The 23,798-nt window shown below is 35.2% G+C and overlaps 2 protein-coding genes across 5 annotated transcripts; both read right to left on the bottom strand.

Moving 5' to 3' along the window:
• Positions 1-20: 20 nt before the first annotated feature.
• On the bottom strand, positions 21-8,026 carry LOC110738706 (2-isopropylmalate synthase A-like). 2 transcript variants are annotated; one of them, XM_021919115.1, is made up of 12 exons: positions 7,235-8,026; positions 3,737-3,950; positions 3,559-3,639; positions 3,333-3,422; positions 3,153-3,239; positions 2,352-2,452; positions 1,776-1,809; positions 1,616-1,690; positions 1,353-1,436; positions 1,109-1,243; positions 652-797; positions 21-559 (listed from the first exon to the last, which is right to left on the bottom strand). In XM_021919115.1, the coding sequence occupies exons 1-12, from the start codon at positions 7,918-7,920 to the stop codon at positions 400-402; spliced, it is 1,893 nt and encodes a 630-aa protein (XP_021774807.1). In that variant the 5' UTR covers positions 7,921-8,026; the 3' UTR covers positions 21-399. The 2 variants fall into 2 exon arrangements, with proteins under 2 accessions (XP_021774807.1, XP_021774806.1); XM_021919114.1 differs by lacking the exon at positions 7,235-8,026 and adding an exon at positions 4,699-5,554.
• A 5,528-nt stretch (positions 8,027-13,554) lies between these two features.
• On the bottom strand, positions 13,555-23,015 carry LOC110738705 (pentatricopeptide repeat-containing protein At3g18110, chloroplastic-like). Of its 3 annotated transcripts, none has more exons than XM_021919112.1 (7): positions 19,166-23,015; positions 18,846-19,046; positions 18,564-18,654; positions 15,827-16,368; positions 15,513-15,693; positions 14,598-14,755; positions 13,555-14,033 (listed from the first exon to the last, which is right to left on the bottom strand). In XM_021919112.1, the coding sequence occupies exons 1-6, from the start codon at positions 22,765-22,767 to the stop codon at positions 14,714-14,716; spliced, it is 4,659 nt and encodes a 1,552-aa protein (XP_021774804.1). In that variant the 5' UTR covers positions 22,768-23,015; the 3' UTR covers positions 13,555-14,033; positions 14,598-14,713. The 3 variants fall into 3 exon arrangements, with proteins under 3 accessions (XP_021774804.1, XP_021774802.1, XP_021774805.1); XM_021919110.1 differs by lacking the exon at positions 13,555-14,033 and adding an exon at positions 14,089-14,493; XM_021919113.1 differs by lacking the exons at positions 13,555-14,033; positions 14,598-14,755 and having other exon boundaries at positions 15,513-15,630; positions 15,756-16,368.
• Positions 23,016-23,798: the final 783 nt, after the last annotated feature.

The following is a 23,798-nucleotide window of genomic DNA, read 5'->3' as shown; positions in this document are numbered from 1 at the left end:
GAGTTGAGAAGGGGTGGGTATATGACAAAGTAGAAAGCAATATACTTTATTTTATTCTTAGAAATGAAATTCAAAATTCTGACAATCCTCTGCATAAAACCACCTTAAGTGCAATCTCGAGTTACATATTACAGTCTACAAAAATAGAAGTTACAGACTGCAGGAGGGGCAATTACAGTTTACACTGAGGGGCAAACAGATGAACGAGTGAATGATGGCTATGCCGTCCCCAAGGAGTCAAGGACCTTTCTAGGAGGTTTCTTCTCTGTAACAATGACCAAATGCTCGATATTCACAGTAAAATTCACTGGGTGACAACATTCCATGGCAACGTAGAAAAAAGCAGGCTCACATCCCACATTTATACAGAAACTAAGTGAGATCAAGATCTTAAACTCTTCAAGCACTACCAGCAGGGACAGCATCTGAGGCAGGAACGTGAGAATTCTCCACCGAGACTTTTCGATTAGGTTTATTCTTGTATGCTAGCATCTTATTTAGTGCACTAACATAAGCTCGGACACTTGAGACAACAATATCCATTTCAGATCCACTCCCACTGCAGTCAAGAGTACAAGTTTAATAATGACGACCAAAAAAAAAGGTGCATTATAAGTCACCAAAAAGAATGAACAAATTGCAATTTCATACCTGAATGTTCGACGAATTTGCTCCCCAGTAGTAGCTTGTGTAGTTGTGAAACCATTATCCCCACGTATTAATACTCTGGTGGTAGCTATTGCATCTATACCTTCTGTCACACCTGTCAGTGAGTACTCGAGTAGAGTCACAGGTACCTGTTTATAAAGAGAGCTCTATTGTTAAACATTTTGTTAATTAACCATCTTTTTGAGGGATAAAAGAAGAGAGATAAAATGCGCTTCCAGCTTTCTCTAAGATTGAAGATAATATTGATAAACCAGGTATTTATACGCCTTTTCTTTCTTAAAAATTATTGAACAATCAACATCTTCAGTTGACAAATTAGCTGCTTTGATACCATAATCGAAGGTAACAGAAGAGACTTCAAATAAATATTATGAATCCCCAGTGAGCTAGCTAAAATTCTACTGTAGTAGATTAGCGTATGATATTCTCCGCTACAAACCTTGACTATTGAATCAACAGCCTTATATGCAGAATCAACTGGTCCAGTTCCAACTGAACAAGCAACATGTTCTATCCCATCAGCATCAATGAGCTTAACAGTTGCTGTAGAAAGTCCAAGAGTTCCACATGTAACCTGCCCAAAACCCAAGGAAAATCCAAATTAAGGAGCTCATCAAGAATCATAGAATCAAAAAGGAAATTAAACAAAATAAAGAGCCATATATATTTACTCAACAAATTACCTGGAGATCCCCAAGTGACCAAACTGATTCCGGCTGGAAAAGTTCATCGATTACCAAGGCTTCAATGTCCTCATCCAAGACATGCTGGTGAATTGAAATGTAAAAAAGACAGTGTCATATATGGAGGAAACCAATGAAAATTTTGCAACCTAAGCTTCTAAGAAATTTCCACAAATTGTCCACCAACAGCTTGCAGCAACGTATCAAAGACCTAGGAACAGGTAGCGTCATAAAATTCATGAGAAAGAAACAATCCTATTTACCTTTTTCTTCTCAGCAACTGATTTAAACCGCCAAAAGACGTCATCAAGTTCCTTGCCTTCAAAAGAGTATCCCATCTGGAAGAAATAGGAAACCCGTCAGACACTTATAGGCATAAGTAAACTGAAGTTCAGTAGACAAAGTGGCTAAATAACCACTTACCTGCTCAAGTCTTTTTTGCAATGCATGACGTCCACTGTCACAATCATATAAATCAATCAATAATCTCTTATTACTGTAAAAATAGTAATGGAAAATGTGTGTGTGTGTGGGGGGGGGGGGGGGGGAATGCACAAAAAATCAAGTTAAGCATGAAGCATACAGCTCCACACGCCTTTGTTCCTTCATTAAGATTCATAACAAGAAGAAAAACATAGCAAAAGCTTACAATCAAACAAATCAGATAATTCTATGCTCCTTAAATAGCCTTAAATCCACCAGTCTCTAAGTAATCTTTGAGATGTATCTTTATAAAAGAGTATCAATTTCATCAGACTCAAGGAGTTGCTGCCCTTAGGGCCAACATAAGCATTGATAAAAATCCTAGTATTCATTTTTGTTAACTTGAACAGGCCTATGACTAGAGAAAACAGATGAATACAATACACAGGTAAGAGGATAATATGCACTCTAAAGATGAATACGACACTCAGATAAGATGAATAATTGTAGGAATGTGATACTACTAGTAAATGAATTTGACCTCAAGAGAAAATAGCCACACATAATACTACATACCTAAGCTTTCCAAGAACAAGACCAGATTCATCAGCTCGCTGAAGCCCTATATCTTCTGGAGACATGATTTCATAAGTGCCTTTGTGTTTTAGCATTCCGTGCTACAATATCATAAAAAAAAACCTCAATTAATATACAGTATAAATTAATTCACCATGTATCCAACTGAACAAGATAAAATCAAAAGGACATGGATATTCGATACTAAGATATTATGGCTAATCTTTATATTGTGAAGGAGGCTTAAAAAGAACATCTCAAGTACTCAACTAGTGAGGGTTCAATTAAAAGAGCTAAAGTATCGAGAAGGTAAAGAAGATGAAGATGAATGGGGCAAAAGAGCTGCTGAAATAATTACAGGATTTTAATCAAGGGCACATCACAGCAATATTTGGAAATGAGCTCAACTAAAATAGAAGGTGAATTATTCAACTATTAGCTTCAGTATTTTAATCAGTGGCATATTACTGCTGAATTAGCTTCAGTATTTGGATTAGTGGCAAATTACTGTTGAGTAATCTTTAGTATTTCAATTAGCGGCACATTACTGCATATAAAGGAGTGCGTACATGAGTAGTTTTATAAACTCCATAGCTTACCCCATAGCTTTCACAGCCTTGACAGGAACCAAAAATTATTGTAGAAGATGTAGAGAAGAAACAATTTATGTTAAGCTAAACAAAAGATATACAAGAAATTTATAACAGGAGAAATGGGCTTCAGTAGACAAAATTCTTTATAATTAAAGTGCAGCTTCCATAAGAATGTTATGAGTTGCTAGCCATATGAACCGTAACGAACCTGATGAATTCCACTTTCATGCTTAAAAGCATTAGCTCCAACTATAGCCTTGTGAGGCTGTACAAGCAGTCCTGAATACTCCGCCACCTAAAAAAAATAAAAAATGGGAGAACTAAAACTATATGCAAGCTGCATTCAATAGTGAAGATAAGTTATTATAGAGTTAAGTTGAGAAAGTACCATCTTGCTGGCCTTCACAATGTGTTCTGTCTGAATCCCAGTGTAAAGACCACCCAATGATTCCCCACGACATTTAATGGTCATGACAACCTATTTTTAAAAATGATGAATGACAATAAATGAAAATAATTAAATTAAATTATATGCATGACATAAACCTTAATCCAAGTCACAGTCATCTAAATCAAGAGGAAGAAAGTTTAATTCTCATTCAATAAAGGCACACCTCTTCCAATGAAGCATTTCCAGCTCTTTCACCAATTCCGTTAATTGTTACCTCCAATTGCCTTGCACCTGCACATGCTCCCTGAATTTCAATACAATGTGAGGTCCCTTTAAAAAAAAAAAAAAAATTATGTTCCTTATAGAGATGCAAATTACAGAAGTAAAAATTAATAACATACAGCTACTGTATTAGCACTAGAAAGCCCAAGATCATTCTGACAATGTGTAGAGATTATCACATTCTCGACTCCGGGTGTATTAGCCTTTATATCAGCAATCAATTGCCCAAACTCACTAGGGACTGTATAACCCACGGTATCAGGAATGTTTAGAGTGGTTGCTCCAGCCTTAATAACTTCTCCTAAAATCTGATAAAGAAACTCTCTATCTGATCTGTGAAGAAACAAAGCCAAAGAATATATCAATTACAAAACAGTATACAACCAAATTTATGTGAGACAAAAGTCCATATTATTCTTCTACATACTTCGTAGAAGAAATGAAAAAAGTGCAACATCTGACTAGCACATTAGGTCATTAGGGTTTTGATCAACGTCTATACTGACTTAAGGTGCTTGACAACTTGATCAATGCCTCTGACCCCTCAATTTTGTCTTTAGTTCCATGTCCTTTAAGACCTTAACAAACATAACTAGGGCTAAATCTTGTATAATCATAATGCCTATCAGTAACAAAAATTGTAGCGCTACTATGTGACTCGTTCAATATAGTAATTCAATGACAGTCTCAAGGGTTTTATTGACTAATAGTTTAATAACTCAATCCCAGCAAAACAAAGTTGTGCATTGGCAGCTTTCCTAAGACTAACATAATTTGGTTCTGCTTAAGTTTGCTTGTGCTAAGCCCCTAAAATAATCACAACTATGACACTACGGCAAACCTTAACTATCACATTAATTCAATCACAATCTGCAAAGATTAATATACCAACAAGTAACAACTCAACCTCTAAAACCATTTCTAATAGACTAATACAAAATCCCAACAAACATACTAATGCATTCACAACTTTCATAAAATATTCTAAAATCATAAAGCTTCTATATTAATTTTATAGCTAATTCAACAAATGACACATTTCAATTAACACTCAACAAAAAGGTATATATATCCACAATACCTGCCAGCATCCTCAGGGCTAAATTCAACGTCCTCACACCCTAAACTCCTAGCATAACTAACCATATTCCTAGCAATTTCAACCACTTCTTGTCTAGTCTTGTTCAATTTATGCTCCATATGTATCTCACTCGTTGCAATGAAAGTATGAATCCTCGGCCGCTTGGCATACTTCACTGCGGCCCAAGCAGCATCAATGTCAGCCTTATTACACCGCGAAAGCCCGCAAATGACAGGAATATACCCCTGTTCATCAACAGCATTGCCCACCTCAAGGGCAATTGTTTTCACGGCCTCCAAGTCCGCATTGGAGGCCGCTGGAAACCCCGCCTCGATGATATCAACACCGAGGCGGGCGAGCTGGCGAGCAATCTCCAATTTTTGTTTTGGAGTCATTGACGCTCCCGGAGATTGCTCGCCATCTCGAAGCGTAGTATCAAAGATTCTTACGTAATTCGGGTCGGAGATTCTTCCCGGGATGTAATCGGGTCGGGTATGAGGTGGGGTTGCGGAGCATAGAGTTATGGAGGCAAAACGAGAGGTGGGTTTGTTGGTGGGTTTGGAGGAAAGTGAGAAGAGAGAGAAAGATGGTTTTGGGGAGGAGAGAGAAAGGAGGGTTGTAAATGGGGTTTTGGGGAAAAGGGGTTTTGAGATTGTGGTGGAGGAGAGAGAGAGATTTGAGGTTGTTAGAGTCGCCATTGATGAAGGTGATTGAAGGTTTTTGCAGAGGTTTTAATGGAAGAAGATGAGCAAGGCGGCTGGAATATGAACAATGAAGAAATGGTGTTTGATTTTACTGGATTTGTGAATAAACTTGTTAGGTCTTACGTGGCTTGTTGACTAGTCAAGGTTTAATAGATTTGGGGTTTAGATTTTGAGCTCAATGAGGGAAGTGTGGATTCACCAATGCTTTCATGGATCATAAAATTTATGGTATGGAGATGGAGTCATTTCATTTCTCATTAAAACTCACCGTATAGATAAGTAGGTTACTTTGACGGTTCGGAAAATTAACAATTTAAGTCCGTATCAGACTATTCAAGCTTAATTTGATTTTCAAGGCGTTATCTTGATAAATATAATGAAAAATATATTCATGTAGCCCCTTCAAATGACTAGATCATTTTGACTTAATTGTATATTTATCTCATTCAATAAAAAAAGAAGGTTAGAAAAATGGGTAATGTTAGAGTATGCCTTGAATCAGTTAGTCCCTTCGATACTATGACATGAAACTCCTTTGGGGTTTAACTTGACCGCTATTTTGTAATTTGCACTTTTCTCTAGATTTATAAAACTCTCCACTAACATGTTATGAACATAGCTAACTGATCATTAGTGAACCATGTAACTTATGTATCCTTGTTAATTTCTTAAATCTTATTGCATTTGTTATGAAAGTTGAGATGTTTAATATTGCATATCTAGTCAACTAATTATCTAAAAAGACTTGCGTGGACCTGGTCTACATTAATGTTATTGTGGACCCAAAGTTTATACACACGCAACTGACATTATATTGAACATAGTGACCCTTAGTTTTTACATAGTAACCTTATTTTTAACATAGTAACCCTTATTAAAACTAGTAACGTTTAATATTATTGTGAACTTAAAGTACAACGTTATGACCCTAATTTTAACATAATGACCTTTATTATTCATGTTAACCAGTATATAAAATATTTCATTAAAAAGATTAACCTCTTATAGCCTATATATTACAAAATGACTTTTATTTCAACATAGAGACCTTTTTTCTATTATAGTGACCCTTTTTTTTACTAATAAAACAACCATAATTTCCCTAATGTTAGTGGTCCACAATAAATTAATGTGAAATAGGTCCATTTAAAAATTTATACTAATTATCTTATACTATGTGATAATACTACAAATTATACCAAACCCAATCATTCCTACATAGGCTACATTAGTACTTAATCTAAGTTTAGGCTTTTGCATTATTCGTCATATTTTATGCATATCCTTTGATACCCCTCCTCACTTGACTCATATTTTATAAGTTACAATAGTAAATGAATAAAATAAAAGGGTTCTTTGATAATGATGTGTTACCAACTTTTACATTACATTTTTATAGAGTAAATTTTTGTCTATACACCACATGCCTAATTGATTACTAATAAACTTATCAACTACTCCGTATTATTGTTGCCGATGAATACCAATATTCCTAATTGAATGCTTCCTATAAAATTTGTTCTACTTGTGTTGCAAAAACTAAAAAGGATCTTAACCTTTAAAAAACGGTAATTGTCTTATTATAAGTGAGCAAAGTCTTATTTAGTGTATACCAAGTATTATATAATCATGCACTTACAATCGTAATGTGCGACTTTTAAAATGTGTAAATTACCTACTACCTCCGTTAAATGTTACGTGCACCTTTGAAGTACTATTTGTGAGATATAAAATATTTTCAAGTTGCACATAACATTTAACGGGGGTAATATTTAAATTAAGTAAAATTCATTCGATTTAAAAAAGAGCAGTAAAAAAGTTTAAACATTTACCTGCCAGCATCTTCAGGGCTAAACTCAACATCATCACACCCCAAACTCCTAGCATAACTAACCATACTCCTTGCAATTTCAACCACTTCTTCCTTACTCTTATTCAACTTATGCTCCATATGTATCTCACTCGTTGCAATAAACGTATGTATCCTCGGCCGCCTCGCGTACTTCACTGCCTCCCACGCCGCCTCGATATCCGCCTTATTACACCTTGAAAGCCCACATATCACCGGCACATACCCCTCCTCATCAACAGCATTACCCACCTCCATAGCAATCGATTTTACGGCCTCTAGGTCCGCTTTCGAGGAGGCGGGAAACCCCGCCTCGATGATGTCCACCCCGAGAGAGGCGAGCTGCCTCGCTATCTCGAGCTTTTGTACCGGCGTCATGGCGGCCCCCGGCGACTGCTCGCCGTCCCGGAGGGTGGTGTCGAATATTCGGACGTAAGTCGGGTCGGCGATTTTGTACGGGATGTACTCCGGTCTCCGGCGAGTTTCCGGCGCCGGCGACGGCGTGACGGCGCATTTTACGGCGGAGGTGGTGGTGGTTAAAGAGAGTAAAGAAAAGGTGGGTTTCGAAGACGAAAGAGAAAGGAGTGTGGTGGTTTTAGGGATAAGGGGTGATTTGTTAATGAATTTGGTTTGAAGGGTTGAGAATTTTTGAGGTGTGCAAGTAGCCATTGATGAAATTTCAAGCTTTTTTTTTTTTGTGTTTTTTTACAAAATTAGCAAATAATTTGTGGATAAATTTACAAGTAAAATGGTGATGAATGGCTAGATATTGGATAATTGTCAAGTATATTTAGGGTCTTTTTTTATGTAAGAAAAATATGATGATGAATTATAAAGATATTGATATATGATATGATGTAATTTGTATGACGTATGAATGAGTTGAAGGGGATGAATGACAATGTGGTTAATTTATTAACGTTAAGCATATCCTTTAACGATGCTAAAGTTGGTTTATGGGAGAAATGTTCGCCTCTATATATACGATAATAAGGAGTTAGTACTATGAAATTTTTTTTGGAGAAAGTAGTAATTCATGTTTTATTTAATTTTTTTATTATTTATTTATTTATTTATTTTGAAACATCGTGTTTTATACAAAAATGGCTTAACAACCTAACTAGAAAGGACTACTTAGGGTCTGTTCACATTTACTGAACTAAGCTGAACTGAACTAAACTGAAATGATTGGAGCTGAACTTAACTGAACTGGACTGATTAGAACTGAATAAAGCTGAAATGAATATTTTATGAAAGATGAAAATTAGGAGCTAAATTGAACTGACTGAACTGAAGCTGAATTAAACTGAACTAAACTAATTGAAGCTGAACTAAACTGAAATTAAGCTGAAGTGAACATACCCTTATTTAAAGGTGTGTTTTATATATTCACCTCATGACATGTATTTTTTTTACTCCCTCTGTTTCGTAATAATTATAATACTTCTTTATTTGTTAAATACTCACTACTCGTACTATTTTATTATTTTGTCTCTCCTACCAACCCCATTTACATTATCTTTTTTTTTTAATAATTTATCTCTCCTAATAACGATTAGATATATCCCACTAAGACCCGTTTACTTCACCTTATTTTTGCTGAACTGAAATTAATTTTGCTGAACTTAAATTATTTTTACTAAATTTAAAATTAATTTAACTGAACTGAAATTATTTTTACAGATTTTCTATTATACTTCTTCTTTGAGTTTACTGATTTTTACTGAATTGAAATTATTTTTACTGAACTGAAATTATTTTTGCTGAACTAAATTTAGTTTTACTGAAGTGAAATTAATTTTACCAAACTAAAATTATTTTTACCGGATATTTTTTTTAAGGTGAAGTTAACAAGGCCTAACTATAGTTTTTTTTTTTTTGTTTTTTTTTTTTACAAGACCAACTAACTATACTTTATATAGTAAAATTCACCTTTTTATTCCACCATATAATTCTCCTACAACTTTGTGCAATATCTAGTGTTGCGATTATTACAAAACGAAGGGAGTTATATAATTTATTTGATTTTTTTTTACAAGAACTTATTTATTTGACTTTACCTGAACTGAATTGAATTTGTAAAATCTTATCAAAACTTAATTATTTTAGTCGTAATTTGAACTTGATTAACTCTTATACTGATATAATATAAATTGTGTAATCTTACATAGAAATTTCCATACTGTGTGATCAATATGGTAATGGAGGTGGTAAATAAATTCTTTGATGCATGTTCAAATCTAGTCCAATAAGTCATAATCAACTAAGGAAACTTTCGGATCGAGCAAAGAAATTTTGACATTAAGCACAAATTTTTTGAAGTTAGGTCAATTTCGAGCCTATTAAAATTAGCTTATTGATGGAGAAAAAAAAAAAAGAAAAAAAAAAGGCAAAGCTATATACTATATAACTATATTTAATCTCAGCCATTTTTTGTTCATGATGGATTACTTCTAGTCATCCGATTTTGAGTATTGTTCGAGTTCAATTCACGTCAATTCAATTTCTAATTCGAGTCATATCATTTGGGTCAAGTCGATTTTAATTGGGTGAGTTTTCCCTTTGTCTTATACATAAGTAACATAACTACTACGTATATAGTACATGGATACATATCAAAATTATCAATGTAACTTTGAGTGACGGAAATATACAAGGTTGCTAGGATCGGGATCTTACCTTGGATCGATGAGGGGGGTGGAATCGAATCGATAGGATCGGATCGTAGGATCGTAAGGTCCTACTTAATGACAAATAATATTATATATTATGCTATAAATTTACTTAAAAACATATCTTCTAAGGGGTTTCAATGCTAAATGACATTGGTCTGCTTAAGAAATGTCGATCTTCATTTAGCTTTGTCTGTATGGTAGTTAGAAGATTAATAACACAAGTTTAAATTGATAAATTATGTGCAAATTTGTCAAGAAGAGACCTTAACTACGACAATTGCAAGTCGTCAATTGATAAAATCATATTAATGTCTCGGATTAGCTAATTTATTAACGATAATTATTGAATACATTAAATTTAGGTGCATACAACTTATTGAGTAATAAAAAAATATGTAAAAATAAATTAAAGTAATATTACAGTGAAATGTTGGATCGGATCGTAGGATCGTAATAAAATTGTAGGATTGTGTTGTGATCCTACCACTCATAATTAATATCAGAGTATGATCGTAAGATGATCTTTGTAGAATCGTAGGATCGTAAGATTCGGATCGGGATTCTAACAACTATGGAAATATATACTAGTTTCGATTTTTATTAGTTGCAACTTTGGGATATTATTTGTGAGATATAAAATATTTCAAATTTGTAACTAGGTAGTAATAAAAATCAGGGATGATAGTACTTTTTCATTGTCTAATAATGGAATAGATAGTGTTTGTGACTGTGCCAAATTGCCAATAGATATGTTAAGGTAAAGTAGTGGATGTAATACCATACTAGTGCATAGCAATAATACTACTCCGTACAAGTAATATTCTTTTGGTACAAATGGGTCCGACCAACCAGTGACAAATGTGAATTGCGTGTTCAATTAACACAATTAGTATCGATGAAAAAAATAAATCGTAATTGATGGTTAATTATGTTTAAGTTAGTTGTGTCAAAAAAAAAAATGTTTAAGTTAGTTAAGAAGGTAGGGATAGAGGTTTAATTAGTCATTAAGTGTTTGATTAAAGAAAATGAGAGATTTGAAAGAGAGGTTTAATTAGTCATTAAGTGTTTGATTAAAGAAAATGAGAGATTTGAAAGAGAGGTTTGATTCCAAAATGATTGATGTACGATGAATTTCAAAGAGAGAATTGTAAACATAGCTAGTTGTATAAAGATTACAGAGTACCTATTCAAGTACAGAGTACCTATTCAAGCTAGTACAACTTTGTCAACTTAAGCTATGTTAATATGTTTAGTTCACTTTATAATTATTTGTTTAGGTCAGATAAAAAAAAAATATAGATTTAGATTAGAAAAAATAAAGTTAGATCATATCTTATAGTAGTATATTCACTATGTGCAATTTTTTTTTATAGATCAACTTAGGAAAAATAAAAGTCTTATAAATAAATGCAAAGGGAGATTTGAACTTGTGATTTATCGTACATAAGCCCTTAGTCTTTTTCATTAAATCAAGAACTCATTAAGTCATTGAAACTAATACAATCAATTAACAACTAATACTCCGTAATTGGCTAATTGCCAAATAACGTTGTTGTCTTCAATAAACCAATTAATAAAGCACATAATAACGTTGTTGTCTTCAATAAACCAATTAATAAAGCACATATCCATTCTATTTACTTCATTAGTATATAACTTGACTGATACGAAATAATAATATTAATTTATCCATGTGCTTCTCTTCACAATTTGTCAAAATAAATTATTGTACTTCTCTTTCACAATAGTTTGTACTCATAATACATACCAAAAAAAGTTGTGAAGTATGATTTTCTTAGGTTTATCTAGATATATATACTTTTAGAATATCAACATACTTATATACTTGTATATTTTTTTTGAAATAAAATTGATTCATAAATAAAAAGTCATATGACATCTACAAAAATATGTAAACTCCACAAATACATAACAATTGAACCAAATAAAAACATTATGTTAACAAAAGCTACGATTGTTGTTGTAAATCGTACATTCTTCATACCCTCTTTCGTATCGCTATGATTTACCGTCTTATTCGACAAGAGGATCTATTGATTTGTTAAACTAGATTGTAATCGAAAAATTAACCTTTTTTATCCGATCCCGCACAAATTTTTACCCATAGCATGAAACAACTCTATTACTCTATAACAATCCATGAAATAAAAAGGCAAATCCTCCTTCAAAAGAGAGAAGAAAAACTCGGTCTAAGGAGCAAAATCTTCCTAAAGAAAAAGAGAAATCTTGTTTTTCTAGGAAAAAATGTTCCTCCCAGAAGAAGGTTTATTATAAACCTAAAAGGCTAAAACAACATAAAAAAAATAAAAATAATAAAAAAAAACACATAAAAACAACGATTAGGGCTTTTTGCGTATAAGAACCGATGGAAGCCCCCCAAAATTCAACAAGGCTAAGGTTTTAGAGTGAGGAATGAGAATCTAGGGTATTTTTAAAAATAAATACGTTGCGGATTATACCAGCATACTTTTAAATAATGATTGAAGTTATGAATTGAGAATTTTGAGATATGTAGAAGTGAAACTATATAAACTTAAAAAATGAAATTTAGTTAAATTAAATCAATTTTTGAGGTTCTCATTGTAATTTGTAACCAAATAAGAATTGTCTCCATCTGTAATTAGTTATAAAGCTTATAATAGTACAGTAGTAGGGCCTGTTCTCATATGTTGAAATTCAGTTCAGTTCAGTTCAGTTCAACTCAGTTCACTTCATTTCAGTTCAGTTCAGCTCCTAATTTCCTTCTCTTATAAAATATTCAGTTCAGTTCAGCTCAGTACGTTCAGTTCAATTCGGTTCAATCAATTTTGTATAGTCCCGTAGTTAACGCTACTTTATAATGGTATAAACTGAGATGATTTGTGAATGGCTGAATCTAATAGAGTTTGGTTATTTACCACACATTTCGGTAGTGTATAAGAGAAGTGACACATTTGGTAATTCCACTTTCTTTTTTCTTTCTTTCTTTTTTTTTTTTTTTTTTTACAAAGTTGGTAATTCCACTTATTTTGGTATATATCCTTTCTCAGTTTTATATGTATAAATGACTGCTGAAATTTGGTAAAAACATCTAATGGCATTCTAATGAAAGTTTTCCAAATAAAAAAATATTAAAAGTTTGTAAGGTGTAATGTGTAAAGACATACTTGTAGTCTCGTACTATCGACTTGTTTGTTAGATGTGGATATCAACTAACTGAATTGGTTAAAGTTTTAGAGGGTGGTATACAAAACTTAAAATTGAATCTTGTTTACAACTTAAAATTAAATCTTGTTTACATCTCTCTCTTTACACCAAAATAGATCTATACGATATATATAAATTCAAAAGAAATCTGATAATGTGACACTATCTTACGCTTTAAAGATTTTGCTTAATTGCTTTGCTAGGCTATCTAAGGGCCTGTTCTCATTGACTGAACTCAGCTGAGCTGAACTGAACTGAAATTAATATTTTATAAGAGAACGAAATTAGGAGCTGAACTGAGCTGAGCTGAAATGAACTGAATTTCAACGTAAGAGAACAGACCCTAAGAATCTAATAAAATAGCACCAACTTATTTGAAACATTTGCATTGTTAGAACATTCATTTTCAATATGACGATTTCCCTCTACGAAAATCTTGTGTAGGAAATTAAGAAGTATTACCGACAACACTAAAAAATATTTCGAAATCTGTTGACCCTATTCCAAGATTTAGCAAACCAAATTTCATTGATTCGCAATTGAAATTCTACTCGAAACCTAGTGTCATTCTCTAGAACAGGTATGGCAATCTGTGCACAACTCATTTATGCAACTTGAGTCTATTTTGCACCCTAGTGAATGGAAACGGTAGTTCTTCGTTACGACAATGGGCTCATACAAACAATAGTCCTCAATATTTACACAGCGGAATTCTGAACACAGCATGCGAGTAACCAGACAACAGAATTAATGTATATCAATGGCTCCCGGTGTCACTTTAAACAATGGCACCGGACATTGGCTCCCAGTGCCATTTTCACCAATTAGTGGTCGAGGTCAGCTTCAAAACCAGACTGAATATCAAGATGACTACTCCAATATTCAACTATCACTGTCCACCTGAACATTATAAAAAGGAAAAGATGAAATAGCAAAACACACGCACAGCCACACAAAAAAGAAAACTAAACGGGTAAATAAAAAGAAGGCTTGTGTTCATTGCTCAATAAGCCATTAATACTATATTTACACCATTTTTGGCACCGAAAACAGCACTTGGCATACAGACATGATCCAATTATACACTACGAGTAGAAAATTAAACCTATTTAATCTACTTAACTTCCTGTAATGCTGTCTCGATCTGTTCTTAGCATTGATCACTTGCCTCTCAAATTTGATTTTTTCCATACCAGATTGAATCATGCAAGCTGGTCATACATGGGATTATTCCCCAAATCTCGTCATTTATACTTCGTGTAAACTAACGCATTTTACATTTTGCAGGCTTGCTTTTTCAAACACATGGAAACATTACTGGTCATCACTTCCCATAATTCTTACATTGTTGCTGTTGATCCTTTCAGAGAAAAGTAAAAAGTTCAACGGAAAGTTTGTTGTGAATTGAGAAAACACAATATAAAGGGAAAGTTAAGAGTGTAAAGGACAAAGAGTGAGATATACCTTATTGATCAACTACATATGAGATTTTCAACTCATGTTCGAGTCACCACCCTTTCCACCAACCGTTAATCTTTTTCTGGTCTCCAAGAAAAGGATGCTCAGATTTTCTGTTATACTCAAGCCGCCACTACTAGAGTACAGGTGCTGGTTACAAGTGCCTGACATAGACGCATCAAGTTCTTTTTATTCAATAGTTTTTGAAGTATCATTCTATTCATACATGTCACAGTCAACTTCAAACACCAGTCTATTGAATAATTTCCTCGTCAATAATAGCTTTGATTCTAAATGCCCACTCAAGAAAAAATAGTTAATTGCTCCAGTCCAAGACCATAGCTATACTCATCAAAGCCAAATGGCTACATTGGTTATAACTGGAGCAAATAGAGTTAAATCTGCAGCAGATTTTCAAAAACTGGAACAAGAGGGAGAGAATGAGCAATGTAATGGCTATTATGAAGCCACTGAAGCCCTGTTCTCTTACCTGATTTAACAGAACTGGAACTATTGTTAGTGATTTAAATAATTTTAACTAATTGAAACCAATTTTAGTGATAGAAGGTGTTTTTATGATTCACGGTTGTATTTGTTCTATGTAAGTACTAAATTTTACCAAGTAAAACTAATTTATATTGCATACAATTGATTTTTATGAATTAAGATTGATTTTTGTTGCGAGTAGGCTTTTTATTTTTTAAGTTGAAGAGAACAAGGCCAAGTAATCATATTGCTATCATGAGCGTTATAATCACTATAAGAACAACCCCACTCCCCACCCCACATAAAACCCTAGGAACATCAAATCTATAGTCAGCAGAGATATTAAGATTTATGGAATCAAAGCAACGAAATGATTCCCTACTATAATTTTTTTTTTAATAATAATCCATTATGAGAATTAGTACAAACTCTGACCTGAAAAATTAGCAGCAGCTTTGGTGTGAAACAGTCCTTTGGCTTCTGCATATATGTGCAGACAATACTGTGCAAGATTGTCTGAATTAAGCACTGTGCTACGCCTTTGAAGTGAGCTCTATGGATAGCACCCAGATCATCCATCACCAGAAAGTAGGAAAGGCAGAAACAGCTATGAAACCTGCTTTTGCCGTAGTGCCCAAGTTACCCCAATAATGGCTTGCAAAAAACATAAAGATTTACCTTTGAAGAACGGGTAAAGATATATCTTCGACAGACAGATATAATCAGACTTATTTGGAAGCAACAATTACCGAGGAAGCATCTTTTTGGTGTTTGATGCCATTGTTTTCCTTACAAACTTTCTTTTCTGGTGCCCCACTTTCCTTTTCAAAGTCACACCGCCCTTACTCTTCATCTTGTCTAGCTTCTCTTTCCTTCCATCAATGTCAGCTTGAATAGCCTTTTCTCTTTTATCATCTGACAACAATGCCAATCTTGCAAATTTCTTTGGTCGCACTTCACCAAGTCTTTCAGCAATGTCCGTGAAAGCAGGAACAAGGCCACGTCGCATGAAGCATCCTTCCATAAGCTGCATTGAGTTTGACTGTGGAAGTGAGGGGGCGTTTTTCAGCTCAAGGTCAAAACAAAATGGGGAGTCTTTTAACCACATTCTAAGGGAATGAGCCTTTGCAATCAGAAGTCCACTTCTTGTCCTACAAGGCAAAAAAGGTGATCCCATCTCCCAAAGATATGCCTTTAATGTGCTGTTTAGTGAGACCATATTGTATTCAGCTGTCCCTGTTATTAGAACAACCGATTTTGGAGATTCTGGTGAACCCTCCAGTGATGCATCCTGCACAATTAAGAAATTTTTAGAACAGTGTATCTGTAAAAATGCATTTATATAAACTTCTAGCTCAATAGCCATGAAGTCAGATACTTCACTTCAGAAATTCCATATCTGTAGACAGTCTAGACACTAGAGCATCTCCAATGGCAACCTAATCGTCAAATTAGCCCATGCCACATTCCACATAAGATTTCAAGCTAATTCCCTTTGTAGCTAGTTTGTGCCCCAATGGTTAGCAACTAGCTTGTTATTTAAATGAGCCCAAGTTTCTTATTTAGTTTTGTAAATTTAATTTTAATTACCAATCTCCCATCTTTTGGAAATATTTTTCACAAGCAAGCTAATTTGGGCAAGTTAATTTTATATTTAGCTCCAATGGTCAAACTAGTAGCTAGGGACTTTTGAAAATTGCAAGCAAGTCCCTAACTACAACCATTGGAGTTGCTTAATAGCTTTCAAATCATCATAGGAATCTCATGGACTTGAAAAACGTCTTTGAAATATTAATGAAATTGTGGATTTAAATTTACCTCAATATTTGAAGATCCAAGTTACAAAATGCCACACAAATTTCTTATCCTACTCTGTTTTGGCATAGCATCAGTGCAACACCAAACAGTTATAAAGTAGACATTATAAGTCAATTGCACAACTCCAAATATGTTCCAAATTTCACATGCTAGAAATAACCTATTTCTAGAAATGGATCCAATATACATTCTATCTTTCAAAATTTTAAGCCCTTTGATCACTATTTGTCTATTTGACTAGCGTTTATCACTTTTCAGTGGCATACATACATGCTTTCCAAACCATGTACATATGTGCGTGCCAGCAAATACAATCTAAAGATTCTTTGTGACCTCAAATCATAGCCAAACTACGCCTCCATTTCCCCCCCCCCCCCCAAATTCCCAAAAATATTCAAAATAAAAACTAACCATGTGGAGCTGTCCTTGACTTAACCAAAGGGCTCAATAGCCTTCTTTTAAATTGTTCGATCTTTATCCATACTTAATTATGGATTCCCAGAGCCTTAGGCATGCAAACAGACTTGTCAACCCTATATAAGTATACCCTCTAACCTAGTCAAATCACTATCCCAACCGACCACTACCAGAAAAACACAACGCCTAGTTGTTAGATAATCACTAATAAAATGGCATATTATTAGGGGCTCGCAGGTTGGAGCTTGGGGAATGGCCGATCAATCCCAGTGACCAATACACAAAATACAACTTTATAAATGCCCTATTACTCTATTAGATAATCGATATATGACATGAGTTCACACATCATCAGGGTTCATGCCTCTACTTTACAAAATGGTTTTCATTGAATTTAAAAATAAGCACCCAGCTTCACAATATCTAGTATTCTAGTTTATCAATCTGACCTTTTCCATGATCATTTGCTTTTCATGAGTTATGCCCTTTCTATATCCTGTTGTCCGTAGACACGAATAAGGTGTCCTAAACACATATTAGTGTCCTTGAATCTAAGTCAAGACACCTAACCATTATTAGACTTGCAGGCTTGTAGCCATTGCTCAAATGGCATGATGTTATCTCCTATTCACTAGAAACAGATATTAAGACCTCTCTAATACTCTTGAACTTCATTCATTGGAAAACAACTATAAACCGTGGAAAAAGCAACGTTGAAGATGTAGCCCACAGTCACTAATATGGTGGGAGTTCCCTTTCTTTGCAAATCGCAAAATATCAGTTCTCTATCTTTACTAAATCTGGACCAAGCTCACCTAGAGCACTGCCCTTGAATTCAAGGCACAACCACTAGGCCAGGTCATTATATAACGATGTGTGAATGTATTAGTGCAGAAAGTGATATATAGTAAATAGATATCACATAGGTCATTGCCTTTACCTACAGGTGAATGCCTGAATGATGAACCCAAATAGAAATATTCTTGGTCCATATACACAGGGAGTGGCACAAATTGGAAGACTCTTATTGGAACGTCAATTTTAGGTTCCTTTCTTAGTTGATTTTCATATAAGTCAAGCAGTTAAAGAATCTGTAGCAGGAAGAAGATGTGAGGGGAGAGTGTCTTAAGCTTTTAACCTGGCATTGCTTAAAAGACAAATTTGAAACAAGACTTCACAAATTAGACACTCGAGACTATGACTTCATCATCTTCAGGTCACTGTTAAAGGAAATCAAGAAGGAAAACATGCCTGCATGAGGTCAAGCCATAATGTAAGGCCCACAAGAGCAGCACCAGCAGACAATTTCCTGAAATCAGCCCCCCAGTCTTTTTCAGCAACTCTGCAAAACACAATAATGAAACAAATAATAAAATTAAATAATATAAGGGCATTTCATACAAATAAAATATGTTCAAAGGTTCTTGACCTTCATTAATACACTAGAGGCATAATTGTGAAATTAAACATAACTATTATCTCTTGAGCACCATATATTAACATACTGACACGTTAAAATCTTATAACTTGTACCTGAACACATTAGCTTTATAAATTCTCCTCTTTACTGCCAGTTGAAAAAGCAATGAGGCTGTAGCCCGGAGTTCAAATGCCCACAACAGGTTCTCCAAAGCATTCACGAAGTTGAATGCAGCATTGTCCTCAAGTGGCTCTAATCTTTCAATCCAATGATCCAAGATTGTAACTGATGATTCCCAATTTTCAGTGAGAAGCCTGTAAATTAGGAGTCATGTTCATCAGCATATATCATAAAGCTGATCACATTGAAAGAAATTAAGTAGACAAAATATCATGTAGTCTTGTTATTGGTTGGACGTTTCACAAATAGCTACCTTACTGGAAGATCAAAACCAGTATCTTGCAGAGCCAATAAGAGAGCCATAGCTTCTTCTGAACTCTGACACAAGCTTGCAGCATAAATAAAGCAAGTCCATATTCTATGGTCAGGCTCCAAACCATCATCCTTCATTTCTAAGAGCTTCTCAATTCCGGCATTATAATCTCCTTGTTTCAGAAAGGCATCAATAACTGAGCTGTATGGCAATGTACTAAGATTATGACCTGATAATTTGAGATTATCAAGGACTTTCTCAGCTTCTTTAGGTTGTCCAGAACTTCCATAAGACATCATCAGTAAATGCATAGTTGCAATGGTGGGCTCCACCCCAACTTCCTTCATATTGTTAAATAGCCTTTCAGCTTTATCATGTCTTCCAGAATCTCTATACATTTTAATCATTAGATGATAAAAAGACCGATCCAACTTGAACCCTCCTGCTTGTAAGTCATCAAAGAGTTCCTCAGCTTTATCTGAAAGCTGCTGCTTGCTGCAGGCAGCAATCAAGCTTTTGCAAGTGTCCAATTTCAGATCCATACCCCTTTTTCTCATGTCATGCATCAGACGTAAACCTTCTTCAGGTCTTCGGTCACGACAATACATCAGTATCAAAGTATTGTAAGTATCCTCATCAGCAACAAGTCCAGCTTCTCGAATCTTCTTGAACACTTCAGCAGTCTTTTCATTATCCTCAATGCTAGTGTACATTTTTAGCAATAAATTCCACATTGAAATATCGGGCTTGAATCCAGCTTCTTCCATCTCAGCAACCATGACCTCTACATCCCTCACTCGTTTTCCCCGGGATAGCAACCCAATCATTATCCTGTAGAGATGCATGTTTGGCAGGTAACCAGCAGCCCTCATCCCATTATATATTTTCTTTACTTCAAATATATTTCCAGCTTTTGCAAATGCTTCAAGCATCAAAAGGATGGTGCTTTTACTAATCTTAAAGCCTATGTCTTGAAGCTCTTGAATCAAAACATATAGCTCATTTAGTCTCCCATCCACAATTAAAGCTTGCATCAGCAAATTAATTGTATCGATAGTTGGAGAAGGCCCGTCTCTCATCATTGTATTAAAAGCTGCCCTAGCTTGTTCATAACAACCAGATGCAGCATACGCTTGTATTATTGCATTCCAGACCCTCCTGTCCACAACTTTTGATCTTTGCCTTAGACGAGCAACAATACTCTCCACCTTCTGCAGTTCCTTTATGCTCCCATATGCCTCAATAAGATTAACAAAAATGCCAACATCCTTAAAAATAATGCCTTTTCCTTCTGCTTCATCAATCACCCATTGTGCTGTCTCCGGAAAGGATATATGACAATACATGCACACCATACTCTCGTATATATTATAAGATGGCTCGATTCCCAAAAACTTCATATCGGAGAATATCTGAGATGCATTAGAAAACAGTTCATTTTCCTTACAACATATTATCAGAGACTCAAACATCATGCAGCTCCCACTAAATAAGCCAGACTCCTTTATGTCATAATACTGTTCCAGAGCTGCATCAAGTTGATTAGCCTTGCAAAACACAATTACCAAGGCCTCTTCAACAAGTTCCTGAGATGATGAAGCATGATCCCTCATAAATTTAAGCAAATCTTCTGCTTCCACATGCCGACCAGATGAGCTAAATGAGCTGAGGACAGATAATAGGTCTTTATGGTTCAAATCATAGCCCTGAGCAGCAGCCAATCTCAACATTCGGCCAGCCTCGTCATAGCATTCACCTTGAACAAGAGCGGAAGATATATCTACTGGAGTCATACCACACAATTGCTGCATATCTAAGATAATTTTTTGAAGACCCTCATCTTTGTTTTCCTTCTTAAGAAGCTGAATCAAAGAAAGGTAAAGTTTGTGATCAGGCATAAAATTGTTGCGAACCATATCCCTGTACAACGCCATGGCTTTTCCTGCCTCACCAGACCTCGAAAGGATGTCCATCATAACAGAGTACGCCAATTTGTCAGGCTTAATTCCAGATCTCAGCATGCAATTAAATGTTTCTTCAGCCTCTACTCGATTCCCAGATTTACCATAACCACATATCAAGGCACTAAAAGTTCGCAAAGTCGGTTTAACTCCACCATCCAACATCTCTGACATTAAATTTGCAGCCTCAAACATTCTATTGGCTTTTCCAAGACAATCAATCAAAACTGTGTACGTAACTGCATCAGGAACTAATCCAGATGATTTCATGTTTCTATATAAATCCAGCGCAGTATCAAGCTCTCCATGCTTACCGTACATGTTAAGGATAGTGTTGTAAGTCATTTCATCCTTTACAAAACCTCTTTTCAACATTGTTTCGCAAATCTCTCCTACCTTCCCAGTATTTCCTTCTCTAGCAAATGCATACAGAATTGAATTATATGTCACAGCATCAGGGAGAAACCCTTTAGCCTCCAGTTCTCTTAGTATCCTTTCAGCTCTACTTGCCAGCCCACATCTAGCAAAAACTGAAATCATGGCATTATATGTCCACAAATCAGGTTGGCAATTATTAGCCTCCATATCAGCATATACCTTTATCGCCTCCTGCAGATTAGACTCACGAGAACAAGCACTAATAAGTGTGTTATAAGTTATAGTATCTGGTCTTATACCCGATTTTCTCACTTCATTTAAAAGGTCCATCCCCAAATTCGGCCCTATTGAACCTGATTTCAAACGCGCATTTATCAAGGTATTAAAACTCACAAGATCTGGCTCACAACCACGCTCTCTCATCAAATTCAGCATTTCTTGAACCTTTGAAAACCTAGCATTCCTAGCATAAACTCCCATCATCGCGTTGTAAACCTGAACAGTATTACCAGCAGAAGGCTCCGCCCTTGCAAAAATCTCCACAGCCAACCCTTCCTGATTCGCCTTCCCAAGCACTGCCAATATTGTGGCCAGCATTCGGGCATTAGGCGAGTACCAATGCCTAAGATTCAACCATTCATAAACCTCCAAAGCTCGTTGCCAACTCGACTGACCCACCCACTTGACCACAAAACAATAATCAGTAGGAGTCATCTGCACCATTTTCTTATCCAACACATCAGCTACAAACTCATCATGCCCCAACCCTAATATCTTATCAGTCAAAAATTGAACCCTCTTCCTCCAATCTTTAGCCCTTTTAAGCGCCAATTTAGTCATCTTCTTAACCTTAGTCTTACTAGTCCTACCCAAAACCTCTAAATTCTCATCATTTACAACACCCCCAATATCATCCATCCCACCCCCATCATCTTCAACCCCAATTTCTTCCTCATCCTCCGAATCATTCGCCGGTTTCGCCAAATGGGTCGGTAAATTATGGGTCAAATTGTAATGGGTTTGCGTAGATTGTTGAATTTCAGCGATTTTCAAATTGGGCCATCTAACAGAAGGAGATGCTCTACTATAACTAAATTTTTTAGGGTTTGTTGATTCTTCAACAGTAGTTTCTTCAATTGATGCAGAAGAAGAGGAAGAAGCTAAAGTGCAATAAGAAGGGATGCATCTGCGTACCTTGGATTGTGAATCGATGTGCAATGGTGAAGCTGATACTGCAAAAGTTCCGGAATTTGTAATCGCCATTAAAGGGAAATTTGAGGTTTTGTTGGAGAAGGGGTTTAAGGGGTTTTTTGTGGATAAAATTGGAGCTTAAAGCTCAGCATGTTGGCGGGATATTCATTATTCAGTTGTATGGCAGAGTGCCAGAGTGTATTGGCAAAATCTCAGATTTTTCTAAATGTGCAAGTTTCATTACTAATATCCATAAACCGAACGATTTCCATAAAAATTGTTGAATTGTAAATTAATTCCCTATTTGCGTCGGTTTAAAAACTTATTCTCATAATATTGTTCATGTAGGATTGGAAGAAGGTTTGGTTTTTTTTAAAAAAAACCGCTGACGGTGATAGCGGTTCTATACTTGTTATAAAACCGCTTATTAACTTGTGAAGTTTTCTTATACAAGAACCTAATATAAAACCGCTAACGACATTAGCGGTTTTATAAGTATAGAACCGATATCACCGTAAGCGGTTCATTGAAAAAAAATCTACCAAACCTACGTGGACAATATTGTGGGAATAAGTTTTTAAACCAACGCAAATAGGAAATTAATTTACAATTTAACAATTTTTAGGGAAATCTTCCTCCATAAACCATAATGGAACTTTTTTTTTTTAACGTTAGATAGGAATATTATAAATCAAATTTCGCTACAATAGTAAAACTATAAGACTTTGCGAAAACGGATCCATACAAACAAATTCTGAGCAACCACGAGTATCACAAGTAACAAGGTGGGCCACCGTGTTACTGCTCTTCGAACATGCGAAGAAATAAAAGCATTAAAACACTTAGATAGCATGCTAATATCATCATAAATTAACCAAATTGGCGATCAACCACTGAAACCGTTGTTGATTGCAGCACACACAGAAGAAGAATTCCTTTCCAGCCATACGTGCATCACACCCAAGCGCCTAGCCACCGAGAGCCCAAAACGCGAAATTGTTGCCTTTGCACACTCTACCCCCCACACACTCTCAATTTTTCTAACCGCAACCCAGACAAGCTCCCCCCGATGGTTTTTCGGTAATGCCCCAGCCCCATATAGA

Source organism: Chenopodium quinoa, unplaced genomic scaffold, assembly GCF_001683475.1.
Source record: "Chenopodium quinoa cultivar QQ74 unplaced genomic scaffold, ASM168347v1, whole genome shotgun sequence".
Classification (NCBI taxonomy): domain Eukaryota; kingdom Viridiplantae; phylum Streptophyta; class Magnoliopsida; order Caryophyllales; family Amaranthaceae; genus Chenopodium; species Chenopodium quinoa.
This window is presented reverse-complemented; position numbering and strand designations above follow the sequence as displayed.